The sequence below is a fragment of the Echinops telfairi genome, unplaced genomic scaffold (genome assembly GCF_000313985.2).
Source record: "Echinops telfairi isolate 266 unplaced genomic scaffold, ASM31398v2 ScPeMD7_7404;HRSCAF=8442, whole genome shotgun sequence".
In the NCBI taxonomy this organism is placed as follows: Eukaryota; Metazoa; Chordata; class Mammalia; order Afrosoricida; family Tenrecidae; genus Echinops; species Echinops telfairi.
The window spans coordinates 1,889,840-1,905,205 of NW_022111304.1; the positions used below are offsets into that span (position 1 = coordinate 1,889,840).

The window sequence follows — 15,366 nt, forward strand, 5'->3', positions numbered from 1 at the left end:
CGTCAGAGTTCTTAAGCAACAAAATGACACCACAACGTTGTAGAGACACACCAATGCAGATGCACAGAAGTAAGGGAAACCACAGATGGCTTTCAGATGTTCTTGTGGGGTAAATGCTAGACTTCGAACTGCAAGGTTAGTGGTTCCAACCCACCAGCCACGCTATGGACAAAGGATGAGGCTACCTCCTCCTATGAAGATTTACAACCTTGGAAACCCAATAGAGCAGGGGTTGCTCGATTCATAACGGTAGTAAAATTATAGTTATGAAGTAGCAATGAAAATAATGTTATGAGGAACTGTATTAAAGGGTCCGGGCATTAGGAAGGCTGAGAACCACTGCTCTAGAGGGTCACTAGGAGTGGGGACATGCTTGATGGCAGATTTTTTTTTCTCTTCTAGAAGCTAGAAGCTAAGCATGTCTTTAAAAATATTTTATTTCTATTGAGATGATGTAGAGAACATACACCAATTCAATCATTTCTGTCTGTATGATTCAGTAGCTCTTACATTCTTTCCGTTGTGCAAACATTCTCACCTCCGTGCAACATAAGCTCACCTCCATAGAGGAAGGACAGAGACAAGGATTTGTACACAGAAGGAGACAAGAGATGTACAGAGACAAAGAGAAAACCATACAAGAGTTTGGGGAGAAGGGGAGAGAGAGAGAGAGAAAGAGAGATTTCCATGGTGGAGAGGGAGAGGGTGAGAATCTGGTACAAATTAAAGCTCAGGAAATAATGGGCTTAGCTTGATGGTTGATTCTGTCTCCAGAGTTTGGCAAGGGTGGGGGAGGTACAGTCTCACCCTCGGTGTCAGAGAGTCCCTGCTGACAGCTCCCTCCAACTCTTGCTGCACCCTGCACGGTTTTGTCTGTTCTTAAGAGACCAGAAAACCAGTGCGTAGCTTCCTTGTTATCTTGTCCGGTTTGAGAGTTCATTGGTCTCGTTCACACCACCTGTGGGGAGATTTTGCATTTGTAATCATAAATGCTGGCTGTGCTGAGCTGTGCGTGCAGGAGCCGAGGGAGGAAGGAGGCCAGAAGATACCTGGTTGTAGGGGATCTTGAGTCTTATGAAGGTTTAGCAGTCAAGAAACAAATGCAGATACTGATGTACGAGAAGGAGAGGACTAGTATGACAATTTTGGACATTGGCATGGAAGTGTGGATACTGTTAGGTGGGACAAAGGGTTGCAGTTGGTCAGAAAAGGGTCCCTGGAGAGAGTATTTGATAGGAAAGATTTGGAAAAGTGGGAGGCTGTAGGACTGAGCAAATACTAAAGCAGAGGTGAAAGCGAAGTCCAACGGTGAAGCCGTGGAGTGTTTTGCTAAAGAGCTGTAAAGAGATGACAAGGGCACAAGATAACAATTTATAAACTATCAAGGGCTCATGAGGGAGGGGGGAGAAGGGGAGGAAGGGGAAAAATGAGGACCTAATGCCAGGGGTTTAAGTGGAGAGAAAATGTTTTGAGAATGATGAGGGCAATGAATGTACAAATGCGCTTTACACAATTGATGTGTGTATGGATTGTGATAAGAGTTGTATGAGCCCCTAATAAAATGATTTAAAAAAAAAAAGAGAGATGACAAGGGCTTCCATACAGAACATCCTTTATAAGTATGGGCCCTCGTGAGACTGCCGAGGCGAGATCTGTCGTACTGGCATCTTTGGGCATTATTAACGCTTCTTAAACAGGCGAGGGAGTCGAGGTGATGGGAGTCCTTTGATTCAGCATCCCTTTGGGCAAAGTGTGCGCTGCACGTTCTGAAGAACGATACTCTCGGGGGCAAGAAACGGATCTCTGAAGGCTTCACGGGAGTCTGGCCTTTCATCTGCCAACACTTCTTAATCGAGCCCTGATGTCAAGAGTGAACTACAACCCCCAGGGTCGCTCAGGGTTCATTTAGCGCACCTTCCGGGGATTTGAGTATTTCCGCCGGAAGTGGCCGCGCGATGCCAATCGCCGGCCCTCAACCGTGTGGACTACGATTCCCACTGTTCCTGGTGCCTGGGGGTGGGTGCCGGGTGGGGCGGGGAACCGGAAACCGGAAGGGGAGTCCGATCAGGTGAGGGAGTTGGGCCCGGGTGGCTGGCCTGTCCTGTGCCGGCGGGGCGCGCTCACGGCGTCGTGTTTCGGGGGCCCCTCGCTCTGACTGGGGCGCCCTCCGCCTCCGGGAGAACCGAGCCCCCGGAGCGGCCCGGGAGACCTGGCTCTCCGCGCCGAGCCCGCGGGTGGACGCCCAGCTTTCGGGATGCCAGAGCAATTGGCCTTCTGGGAGCCAGGAGGGGATGACATGACCTTTTTGAGTCCTCTATTGGAATGTTATTAGTGTAAGGGGTTTGAAGATCTGCTGGGTGCCTACGGATCCTTGTTGGAGAGCCCCACCCCCACCCCCCCGGGAGTGGATAAAGCGCCTTCTAGCCCACCTTGGCTTCCCGAGTTTGATGTCCAAGAACCTATGGGGCTAAGTGCGCCTTCTGCCCACACCGGTGTTTATACTTTGAATTGAGAGCTGCTGGGGCCCCTCCTCCTGGCCGTGGGGCATCCAGAATCGGGCCTGCTCTGTGTAGGGGTCTGGGCCGCTCACACAGGAGTGGGCCTTTGGCCCTTTGCCCTGCCTTCTAGACTCCACTCGGTCCCCTTTGTCAGCATGTTGCAGTAAAGATCTTCAGCCAACTTGAGTCCATTCTACAGGGGATAAACTCGTGTATTTTCTAGCGCTATTGTGACATTTTTACCACTGTGCCGCATGTAACCACCCCGCGGGCACCCTTTCAGAACTTTAGGGCACTGGGGGGTATAGACTTTTGATTTTCAGCTGTACAGAGTCTGACTCTTCTGTACCGTGTGGTGGGAGCTGTTTGCTGAAAGTAAATGGAATTGTGGTCACCCTTCAAGTAGTGGAATAGGATACAGTAACTTAGAAATACCCCCCCCCAAACCCGCCCCCCACCCCTTCTCAAAGCTCTGGTTCTTTACATAGAATTTCTGACTTTAGGTAGAATTTCCGGGTTTCTCCTTTGGGCTTCTGGATATTAAAGCTGAAATCCCAACCGTATTACAGTTAGGTATTTGCCCTCTCACATGTCACATGGCCTTACCTAAATTTTATTCCTTTTGGATTTCTTCCTCACCAAGAGATTGTCACAGTGCCTAGCATGTAGGGGACTCAAATATTGAAACAAAGGGAGAGAGAGAGAACACAGCTGGTGGAAATTGGGTGATTTTCATTTCGCAGAGAGGCGAGTTCAGTGATTTGCTCAAGAGGACCTCCTAGTTAGAGAGGAAGTCAGGACTAGAAGTAGATTGACTCACCTGTGCCATGTTCAATCAAAGGAGGCCTTGAAACTCGAACATCGAAACCAAGGCCCAGCCTGGTCCCTCCTATGTAGGCCTAGCCTTGCTGTCTTCAGTACAAACCTCTCAGTGCAGGAGGTAGACCCAACTGAGGATTGGAGAGACAGCCTGAGCTGAAGCAGCCACTCTGCTAACGTTGCCCCTGCTTGACATGCTGCAAAGTACAGTCTCCCAAGGTGCTGTTGTGTAGCCACCCAGACAGATCCGGTCCGACTTCCTCAGAAATAGAGCTGGGAAGGATTTCCAGCTTGGCCGCACTTTCCTTTTGTTCTCCACAACCCACAACCCGTAGGAGGCTAGGGGCAGAGAACCGGTTGACAGCTGCTTAAGATGGATCTGGGGGAAGAAGATCAGTCTTGGTCTGGGGACGGGTTTGAGAGGGAGGAAGGAATTACAGTCTTTGCCAAATAGGAGGCTCAGATCCAGTGGAAATGCACCAGGGGCTGAGCCGAAGTCTGTCAGCCGTGAGCAGTGCACCACATGGCAGCCAAACCTTGAGCGGACCGGGGAAAAACCGAGGAGTCGGTGAGGAAACAAGTCCTTGGTGAACAGGATTGAAAAGAAGGCATGGCTGAAGCTGAGCAGGTGTTTGCTGAGTGTGTAATAAGAGCTAGGGCCTTGGAGATGTTGAGGGAAATTGAAGAATGTGGGGCATTCTTCCCTGTTAGACTGCATTGTCTAGAGATACAAAACCAGCGATACTCTATCTGTCTGTCTATCTATCTATCTATCTATCTATCTATCTATCTATCTATCTATCTATCTATCTATCTATCTATGAATGAAAGAGCTTTATATCATATATGATAATTTCATAGCAAGAGAGTACCCCAGCCCAGTCCAAATTAAGCCCGTGGATCTGGTGCTAGCCAGAGCCCTCTTCGGACTCACGTAGCTGCAGGCTGATGACGCGGGAAGGTGACATGGGAAGCAGGGAGATCACGGAGTCATGTGGATCCATGATCAGTGGAAGGAAGGTGGGCTTGCGTAGGCCACCTCTGGAGGCAAGCAGGAAGGCAGAGGGGCAGAAAGAAGTTCCCAATTTCACTCTTATAAGAAGGCCACACCCCCAGGGAGGCATCATCAGGCTGTGAGCTGATTGATGGGTTGCATCCCCTCCACCCCTGGGATACAAAGTCAAGCCGGCATAAAATCCAACTATCGCATTCCCAAAGCCACAAAGCCTGGTGACACACGGTGGTTTTTCATCTCTGTTTAAGACAGAGTCCCAGGTACCACACCAGCCTTCCTTGTATGTGGACGGTGTCTGGGAAGCTGTGACATAGAGCGCAGTGCTTGAGGAGGGAAGACTTTCCCAAAGGGATGGTGTGAGCTGCATCTGGAAGGACAGACACAACGGATGTGTGGCACGAGGGAATCACATTCCCTATTGACTGGGTTTGGGGAGTCTGGCTCGGCTTGTGCCAGTGGCATGTACAGCTTTTCGGGGGCGGGATGAGAAAGGCACTTGGAAAGGGCGAGTAGACTAGTCCAGGCTGGGACACTGGGTTTGTGTGGGAGCTGTGTGAGGAGGTGGAGGGGAATGCCCTTTATGGCTTACACCCCTCACACCCCCGAATGCACACGCAACACCTCATTCTGTGTATGTGTCACTATATGAGGAGGCTAGTATCCTTCGTATTTGGAGGAGGGACCCTGGGCTTCAGAGAGGTGACGTGCCCTGCCCAGTAGCATAGTCTATTAGAGTCTTCCGAATCCCGTGGTCCTCCTGCTCACCACTGATTAGTCTTGAACGTGGGGAAGAAGCTAGGCTGTGTTGGGTGGACAGACTGTGGGTTGTCGAGTTAGTGGAGTGGCTGATTTCACCAACAGAAGCAAGAGAGTGCAAAGGGTTCAACGCAGGGCTTCAGACCTGACTTTTCATTGTGCTTTGATGCTCTGTTGAAAATGTGCAACCCCCCCCCCCCCAGATCTGAGAGCACTGACCGATCATTGATAGCTCCCCGGTGAGGTGACGCTTCCAGGGTTCCAGGTGGTTCTTGTGTACCCTCACCTGGGGAGTCTTGTTAACAGGTTGATTGGGAGTCAGTGGGATGGAAAGGCACATTCTGGGAATGGAACGGTTCACAGCTGGGAGACTGGCTGTGGGAAGGGGGAGGTGAGGGGCCTTTGCTTTGGATTCTGGAAGCAGCGAAGTGAGCTCAGGTCTGACTCCCTTGGCAGCTTAGGGTCCCCGCTGAGCTTGGCAAATGGGGCTCTGAGCCCTGGCCAGCATGGAGTCCCTCCTGTTCTGCCCCTCTCTTTTTCAGGTGACAGTGGCATGGCTCTGCCCAAGCCTTTCCCCCTGGAGCCCCTCAAAGAGCCTGCTGGAGCCCAGCTGGAGCTGCAGCCCTGCCCACAAAGCCTGGCAGAGGGCTTTCTGGAGGAGGAGCGTCGACTTAATGAGGAGCTAAGCCAGCTGCAGTTCCCCGAGCCTGTGGGCATCATCTACAACCCCGTGGAGTATGCCTGGGAGCCACATCGCAGCTACGTGACCCGCTACTGCCAGGGCCCAAAGGAAGTGCTCTTCCTGGGCATGAACCCGGGACCCTTTGGCATGGCCCAGACTGGGGTAAAGGGCCTGGCCTCCCTGGTGGGTGGGGTGGGTGGAGGGGGAGGCTCCCAAGGTGGGGGTGTGGAGAAGGATGTGAATGCCGTGGACTCGCTGGGCTCTCTTCCCCCGCCTGCCCCCATACCCTGCCGGTACGCACACTGGCTCCTGTGGTCTCAGCCACTCTGAGTCGCTCTGCCGGTAGTTAACCAAGCACATTAATGGTGGTTCCGGTTCCCCTGTGAGCTCTCTAATTGCCTCTGAGAGCCCTTCCTTCCGCCAGCCCCAGCCCCATCCATACCTCACTTTGCCGGATCTGCCATCCCCCTAGAGTGAGATGGGGGGAATCAGGAGAGGGCCCAGGGCTGCGAGGCTCTCTCTGGAGACTGGTTGGCAGGGGTGCGTGGGGAAGAGATGCAGGACATTCTGGTCACCTGACTCCTGTGTCTCCACAGGCCCTAGGGCCTCCCTGCTTTCCCTTCGGTCCAGGATGAGTGACTGCCCTTCAGTGGGGGTGCTTGGCAGGGTGGGGGAGGGGAAGAAGCTCCAGGGCAGGAGGCTCAATCGCTTTTATTGACCCCCCACTGGGTGATGAAAGATGATCAATGATGATCGATGGAAACGGCAGCCTGAGGCTTGGGGCTGGGAGGGCCCCCAGAGACCAGGGTCAGCCTTGCCCTTGTGCCTCCTTGCACCCAGCCCATTTCCTGCCTCAGCTGGCTGTCTGTTCCGTTCCCATGGTGCCTTGTGCAGGGCCAGACACCTCCAGGTTCTCTCTGCACCTGGTCCCCATGTGTGGAGAGGGAGAGGCAGCCAGAATTAACTGCATCACTGTCCACAGGGGAAATGAGGAGGCCGATGCACAGACGCAAGCCACAGGACCCGGGCCTTTGGGGGTGGGGTCAGGGTGGACCCTCAAGGAGGGTGCCAAGGGCCCAGGTGTCAGGTCTCCACTTTGGCCTTCTCGTTCCTCTCCTGACAGGTGCCTTTTGGGGAGGTGAATGTGGTCCGGGACTGGTTGGGCATTGGGGGCCCGGTCCTGCCCCCTCCCCAGGAGCACCCCAAGCGCCCCGTGCTGGGACTGGAGTGCCCACATTCCGAGGTGAGCGGTGCCCGATTCTGGGGCTTTTTCCGGAACCTCTGTGGACAGCCCGAGGCCTTCTTCCGCCACTGTTTTGTCCACAACCTGTGCCCTCTGCTCTTCCTGGCTCCCAGTGGGCGCAACCTCACCCCAGCCGAACTGCCCGCCAAGCAGCGCCACCAGCTGCTTGGGCTCTGCGACTTGGCCCTCGGCCGGCAGGTGCGGCTCCTCGGGGTGCGGCTGGTGGTTGGTGTGGGGCGGCTGGCTGAGCAGCGGGCCCGGCGGGCTCTGGCAGACCTGATGCCAGAGGTCCAGGTGGAGGGGCTCCTGCATCCTTCACCCCGAAGCCCCCAGGCCAACAGGGGCTGGGAGGCAGTGGCCAAGGAGAGGCTGAGTGAGCTAGGGCTGCTGCCGCTGCTGGTGAAAGAAGTGCCCTGAGACCTGAGCCAAGGACACGTCCAGGACCCCGAGGTCCCTCTCAGCAAGCAGAGCACCGCAGCCCATCTGCCTGGAGCAGTGAGGCCTTCTTCAGCCCCCTGGCTGCTGGGAGACGCCTGGGGGATCTATTGAACTGTCTTCTGACCTCCCTCCGTGGTGGACGTGACTCCTGTTCCCCATCCTGGTTCTCACTCTCCTCACTTCCCTTCGTCTCGTTCTCTTGTCTCATAAGACCGAGTCCACGAGACCCCGCCGGAGGTGGGCTCTGCGGCCCCAACCACCGTGGGAGCTTCTGGTCAGCTGTGTGGGATGCCAGCGGTCACATTCAGAGGAAAGCGCTTCCCAGGGTCCTCACTCATTCTCACAAAACAGTCGACCGCTTTCCTTACGGGGGCCAGGCCAAAACTTAGGGCACGCATGTCCAGAGTGAATTTCTTGCAGGCGACTGCGGCTGGGTCAGAGGGATAAGTCCTCGGGGCCCAGTAGGAAAGGCACTGGACTTAGAAGGGCTGAATTTTCTTTTCTTTTTAATTTTTACTGGCATAAAGTGTACACATCATACAATTTTGTAGTTCAGTCATATCAAGAGGAGTTGTACAATCATGGCCACCTTCGATTTTAGAACATCTTCTTCCTTCTTGGACTCGTTGTTACTAGCTCTCCATTTCCCCTTTCCCTTCCCTCCCCTGCTGTGCCCCCAAGAAAGCTGGGTTGTCATCCCAGCTCCTGAGACTTGCGCCCTGTGTGGCATTTGACAAGTCTGCTGACCTCTCTGAGCCTTGGGATCCGCACCTAGAGAGAGAGAGAGGGACGCGGATGTGGAATGATCCTGCCGACACCAGGTTCTTCCTCCACACCAGGGGCTCTTCCTGTCCCGGCCAGCCTGGGGAAGGCATTGCACCACACACTACATGGGAAGCCCTTCACCTGTGAAGACTTGCGATGGAGGTCTGGGCCTCCACCTGTAGCCTGGGGGTCCGGCCAGTTCTTGCCCATCCAGTGGTGGACCAATAACTTCCCAGAAAACCCAGTCTGTGACGTTTCAGTCCAAGCATTAAAAACTCTAAACCTTCTTGACTTGATCCTTTTTTCTCCCTCTTGCATCGCCAGGAGGAGGCAAGTGTATAGATTCCCCCCTCTCCTTCATTGGTCAAAGAATTCTCTTGGGCGGGAGGGCGGTAGACCTTTAATTACTTTACCAACGCCGCAGGGTCTCTGTGAGGGCCTGTCCACTTGTTTGTCCGACACTCGGAGGCCGGGAGGAGCAGGTGGTGCGTGGACGGTGTCTCCAGCTACCTCGGTTCTCACACCTGCAGAAGGACAGTGCCGAGCGCCCCTTTGGTGGGGCCTGTCAAAGTGACTCAAACTGGAAGTTGAGCAACCTTGGAGACACCCCCCACCCCCAGCCCCCCAAAATGAGGAGCACACGGTCTGACCGCCTCCTGGGACAGGCTGCTCCAGTGCTCAGAAGTAGTAAGATTTTAGTTGCTGTCCCCCCAGCACTCCTTAGTCCTCTCGCCCATTTAGAGCCCATTCCCTCTGCTTTCAGTGGTGCTGTGCTCAGAGCCAGGACCTCAGGGCCTCGTGCTTGCTGGACACTGGATTAAACCCTGGAGTAATGACAATGAGAGAAGACCCATTGTTTCTGCAGATGTCTAGTAGAAGTGATCAGGGAAGGCTCTCTGGAGGAGGTGGCATTTCCAGTGGGGCATTCCGAGGGAGCTTAGAGAAGAGCAGCATTATGTTCAAGGGATGGCAAATAGATTAGCATTGGGTTGGCCTGGTTGGGGGAGAGCTGGAGAGGGAAGCTGGGTCAGCTAGTGAAAAGTCTTGGCTAGTCTGAGCACTTACAGTCGAGCAGGACAAGCAGGACACACTGAACATGCATGTGCAATGCCCAGCAACATGCAGAAACCCACAGGTGGGGATGAGGGGCTAGCCAGCTAGGAGTCCATCCGTGTGGGCACAATGGGGCCAGAATGGGAAGAGTCCCCAGGGAGCAGCAGGAACCAGATGGAAGCCCAGGGTCTGGCCTGGCACTGGGAGGTGACAGGGTGGAGGTAGGTAGAGGCATGTGGATGGTTGGGGTCTGGATGATGCCTGGATGGCTTGAGTGTGGCAAAACCAAAGCCCACCATGGGGTCAATTCTGACTCAGCCACCCTGTGGAACAGTGTCTGCCCCTGGGGGTTCCCGGCATCAAACCCTTTCCGGGAGTAAAAAATCTCATCGTGAGACACGCCAAATCTGCTTCTAGTGGAGCGTTGGCCTTCCGTTTCTTGGCTGCCTCTTACTGGGGAGAAGTGGATTAAGGGCCAAGGGCAACAAAGGTCATGTCCTGGCTGCTTTTGCCCACCAGTGTTAAACCTTGAGCAAAATCGGGTACTAAGGTGTGCCTTTGCTCCAGGGTGGGGTAGGGGGAGCTGGGGGGGGGGGTTAGCTGATAGGACTTGGTCCCACCACACCGGGTCCTATCCCCGAGCAGCTTCGGTTCAGATGAGAGTGTCCTTAGGGGACAAAGCTCCCACTTTCTCTTGAGCCCAAAGGAACAGAGGCTTCAGCTGCTACGAAACCGTATGGTTTTAAGTATACTAAAACCAAACAAATGATTTGGGACCATTTAAAAATGTGCCGTCCAATATGGCAGCCCCTTGCCATGTATAACTGTTTAACCTTAAATACAGTAAGAATAAGTACAGCAAAGTAAGATAAAATAATTGATTCCTCAGTCACTAGCCATATTTCAAGTACTCAGGAGCCACACGTGCCTAGCGGCTGCTGTCTACAGAACAGAGCTGTATGGCACATGACCATCATGGTAGGAAATTACACTGGACAGCTGTGGCCCTTGCATAATCGGCTGTCAACTTGAGACTATTAAGAGCGAGAGGGTGGAGTTTAGCCTGTCAATCAGGTTGCAGTTTGATGACCTCTTTTGGAGATAAATAGCTCGCTGCAGGCAGGACACACACACTCTCTCTGTGAGACATTCCTGTTGACAAGCCACATGGAGCTACAGGAGCCACGTGGCAACTCATGACAGCACTGAGATACTTCCACCACCACTGGATCCGCAAGATTTTTCACACACTGGCCTGTGATCTTGCATTTGGTGCCATTGCCTGTGTTGCATGAGTCTAAAGAGGAATTTATGGATTAGTATCAACATATGGTGTAATATCGGACTTGACTTGACCTGGACTTGGCTGGGATGTTTTCTTAATGTATAATTGCTCTTTGATATAAAGTCCTCTCTTACACACATATGAGTGTCAATCAATTTGTTTCTGTAGTCAACCCTGACGAACACAGCAGCGCTGTGTAAACACCAGCAGTTTACAACTCTGGCTGTGAATCAGAAACAACGTGTAGGGACTAAACAACCTGTGTGTCCCAGCTCTATGCGGGAGGTGTGAGGTTCACTCTGGGTGTCTGCCTTAACAATTCCTACCAATATGCTGCAGGTTACGGGAAGACTGGACTATGGGTATCCTGAAGGTGAGGAGAAGATCTCTTTGTTTCTTCCTTTCCTTAGTGTGTTAGTCTAGGGAGACTAGAGAAACAAATTCATGGACACACATATGTGTATAAGAAAGAGGTTTACATACAAGAGCAGATGAATATTGAGAAAACATCCCAACCCAGTCCAGTCTAAGCCCCAAAGTCTGATGTTAGCCCATATGCCCGATACTAATCTATAAAGTCCCCTTCCAACTCATGAAACACAGGCAATGACGCTGAATGCAGGACCATCACAGGCCAGTGGGTAGAAAGTCTTCTGATCCAGTGGTGGTGTAAGCATCTTAGAGCTGACAGGGGTCTCCATGTGGCTTCTCAAGCTTCCAGAGCTGCATCAGGGGAGGTCCACGTGGCTTCTCAGGGATGTCTCGCAGGAAGTGAACACAGTGAGACAGTGTCACCCGTCTCCAAGGAGGCAAATACAGGAGTTCCCAGAATTCTCAGGAGAAGGCCATGCTTATACAAAGGCCTCATTGATTATATCTTGATTGACAGACTAGACTCCACCCCTTCACTTTTAATCCTCAAACTGACAATTATATAACTACCACACCTAGTATGTAACTAGGCCTGGTATAAGATCGGTGTTGGGTATGCATGTGCAAGCCATGTACGAATCTACTGGTTTGAGGGACACGCTCAACCGGTGCGTGAATTGCACTCCCCACCCCCTAATATATCTATTGAATCCTTAATGCCTGGGTCTGTGAACTGGATCCTATTCAGAACAAAAGCTTTTGTTTGTTTGTTAGTGATCTCTTACCCGAGTGGGTGGGCCCTAAACCCCATCCCTTCTGGCAGCACAGGCAGAAGGAAGGACAGATGTCCCCTGCTGTATGCAGATGCACCCACCCGCCCAGGAAAACCGAGGACTGCCTGCAGCGCCTCCAGGCTGAGAAGAGCCTTGCTCTTGAGCTGCTGCCCCCCTATTTGGACTTTTGGCTTCCAAAACGGAGACAATACATTTCTGTTCTTTCTTTTTTCTTGAAAAAGTAGCACAGAAACAAACTGTTACTGAGTATAATAAGATCAAGCTTGTCGAAAATGTGTAGCTTCCATATTCCTGCTAGTGTAGATCTCAGCAATGCCCCCAATTGTTACATGGTAGCAAGGTAGCCAAAAAGAAAACCTGCCGGGAAAACTGTCTGTTCTTTAAGGGCATCTGCTTGTGGGGTTTTGTTATAAAATGAAAGACGGTGCCCATGTAGTTGACTTTTGCTCAGTGATGGTTCAGAGGAGTGATGTAGGTTTCTATGTCCCGCCCCAACACACACACACACACACACACACACACACCTTGATCGAGGCAAGGCTATGCATGGGGTGCTGCTGAGGCTCAGGTGAGCTGTGGAGCTGAGTTAGGAAGGTAAGAGACGGCGTCTTTCTTTTTTGCTTTTATTTTTATTTTGCCAGAATGGCTTCAAGGAAGACTTCTAGTGGTCCCTCACTTTCCTTTCTTAATTGTGGCAGCCTTTCGCACGGCTGCGGAGGGTGCTGTTCTCCATGCCAGGCACTGTAGGGAGTGACAGAAGTGAATTAGATGATTCTTTGCCCTCATGTTGTTCACTGTCTAGGACAGAGAGATACAGGCATATGATTATAGTATAAATCAGACTGAAAACATGTGAGCTAGTTATAAACAGTGCTCTGGGCACACTGAAGGAAGAAGCGATTAGTTCTCAGTGTGAGTAGGAGGTGTGTGTGTGTGTGTGTGTGTGTGTGTGTGTGCAGGCATTAGCTGGAGATTTCTTCTCTCATCACTTGTTAAATCGTACCACTGCCATGAAGTTGATTTTTTAATTTTTTATTTATTTAAATCATTTTATTGGGGGCTCATACAATTCTTTTCTTTAAAAATCATTTCATTGGGGGCTCGTGCAATTTGTATCACAATCCAGACATCCATCCATTGTGTCAAGCACATTTGTACATTTGTTGCCCTCATCATTCTCAAAACACTTGCTTTCCACTTGAGCCCTTGGTATCAGCTCCTCATTTGATTAAAAAAAAATTTTTAAGCACACCACTGTGTCAGATATTGACAATCATTTCTCAGCTTCAACTTCAAGCGGTGAGAGACCAGGATGAGGGAAGGGGTACGGGAGGAAAAGCCTTAGAAGGGATATAAAGACCGTGCATGACGAGAAGATGGCAGATGGAACATGCCAGTCCTTGTTTTGCTAATTTCTGCCCTGGAAAAATGGTAGCTTTAATCAGGGAGGGCGGAGGTGTTAGATCAAAACAACTGTTCATACAGGTGCTAGATCAAAAGAGACTTTGGGAGCCTCGCGTGGGCATAGCTGGGGCAGAGAAGACTAGGGCTAAAACAAGCGAAAAGAGATTGGCCCAGCTCAGACTAAGTCTTGATTCTCCAAGGATTCTTGTTTCCGAGGATTCAGGGCAGCTGTTTTCTGTTATATATATAACACACATATAACATATATAACACACACATATACATCTCAAAGAAGGGCATAACTTCAACTGGAGCATGAGCCACTGAGGTTAGACCCATGGATAAACTTCCTAGCTATGACCATCAGGTGATGCAGAAATTGATGGCATTGGGGGAGCCTGAATTGTTTTCTTCTCCAGAGACCTTCATGCCAACCTGGCCCAAGACCAAGCTTATAAATATTGGGGGGAACGTTCTCATCCTTCCTGTTTTGGTCCTCAGTCTCTCAAGAACAGACAAAACCAACATGGCAGTAGAATTTTCCTGCACAGCTTCTGGCCCCGTGTCCCGCTCTAGGAGCTGACGTCAGTCTCTAGGCCGGGCTCACAGAAGGGGTGGCTGAGAGCCCAGAACGGCCCTCCACCTCCACGGCGGCCTGTGCCAAGCCCGTTGCCATTGCCATTTTCATTAATTGAAGCAGCTTGACCCTGATCATTTCAGGCCACCAATTTCCTGTCTGCAGGGTGGGAGTGTGTGGAGGACATCCCTCTGCAGGTCATTCTGTCCTTCCAGCTACCTTGATGGTGCTAACTTCTTGTCCAAGCTGTAAAATTTGGTCTCCCATTGCAGTCAGTACAAGTAAAGTTAAAAAAAAAAAATCCTCCCAAATAAACTCACCGCCATCCAATGGATTCTGATGCTATAGGACAAGGCAGACCTGTTCCTGTGGACTTTTGAGATGGCAAATCTTTATAGGAGTAGAAAGCCTAATCTTTCTCCTGAGGGAGGCGGGTGGTTTTGAACTGCTGACCTTGAGGTTAGCAGCCCAAAGCATTACCCATTACACTACCAAGGGAAAAGTTGAACCTCACACAAATGCTCAGATTTATCTCTTGATAGTTCTCTTCTTAGAAAGGGGTTTTCTGATGTCTACTCTCCAGCCATTCCTAGTTGCCTTACAGTGAGTTGGAATCAACTCACGATGACCCCGGGGGATGCTCCATAGGATTGTCAATGGCTGGTTTGGGGGGAAACAGATCACCAGGCCTTTCTTCCGAGGCACCCTTGCAGGGCCTCCGACTGCTAACCCTTTTGGTTAGCACCTGGGAGTGTGTTCACCATTCGCACCGCCCGGGGACTCTTTCAAAGCCCACTTGTAACTTTAGTCCCGTTTATTTGTTTCGTTTTCGGAAAGGTGATGCTGGTGTCCTTAGTTCCCTCTCCGGACTCACCTGAGTGCTGCTGTGTGGGCCAAGAACAAATTGTCTCTGAGGGACGAGTTTTCGGGTGAAGAGGGGGAGGGTGCCTGTGTTCATGAGCCACCTTTGAAGAAAGTCTCTGTGTCTCCCTGTGAGCCCAGCAAGTTAGCATCAGTGGTCCCCTGGTATGGCTGCTGGGAGACCTGGTGGCCCGGCGCTTCCACAATGGGCAGTTCTACTACCCTGTCTCGGAGTTGGAAGCTACGCAGTCTGGTTGCCGGTGGTGGTCCCTCTGCAGTGTCGCCTGCAACCTTCCAGGTGCCCACTTGTGCAATTTAGTGCCTGGCCTGTCTGCTGCGGCCGTGTCTTGGTGTCTGTGTGTCTCTATGATGCTTGCACGTCTTCTGCATTTCCGACAGCTTTGGGGCTTCCTAGTGTCTTTCTGACCGTCCCGGGCTTCATTTGGGCGGGAGAACCACAGAAGCAGCTCAGGCACGGAGGGGAGACGTCGGTGGGGGAGGGGGCGCAAGGGCGGAGAGGAGGTGGGGGAGCGTGTTGGGAGGGGGCGCCCCGCAATCTGTGACTCGGAAAACAGATTCGCGGAGGCGGCGAGCAGCCCGGGCGTGCGGGGCGTGCGGGGCGGGGGCGGGGGCCCGGCTCTGGCCCCCAGCTCCTCCGCAATCCAATTAAATAACATTTAAATGCATAACCAGCCCGCGCGGCGATGAGGCTGGAGATTGGAGCGGGCGCGGCGGCGGGCCGCGCGGCCTGCGTTTTGTGGAGCTCAGCGATTCTGCCGGCAATTTCCCCGCTCGGCGCGTCTT

General features: G+C 52.2%; 1 protein-coding gene across 1 annotated transcript; it reads left to right on the top strand.

The window, feature by feature from the left end:
• Positions 1-5,327: 5,327 nt before the first annotated feature.
• On the top strand, positions 5,328-8,016 carry SMUG1 (single-strand-selective monofunctional uracil-DNA glycosylase 1). Its single transcript, XM_004716915.2, has 2 exons — positions 5,328-5,932; positions 6,894-8,016. The coding sequence occupies exons 1-2, from the start codon at positions 5,642-5,644 to the stop codon at positions 7,428-7,430; spliced, it is 828 nt and encodes a 275-aa protein (XP_004716972.1). The 5' UTR covers positions 5,328-5,641; the 3' UTR covers positions 7,431-8,016.
• The last annotated feature ends 7,350 nt before the right edge of the window (positions 8,017-15,366 follow it).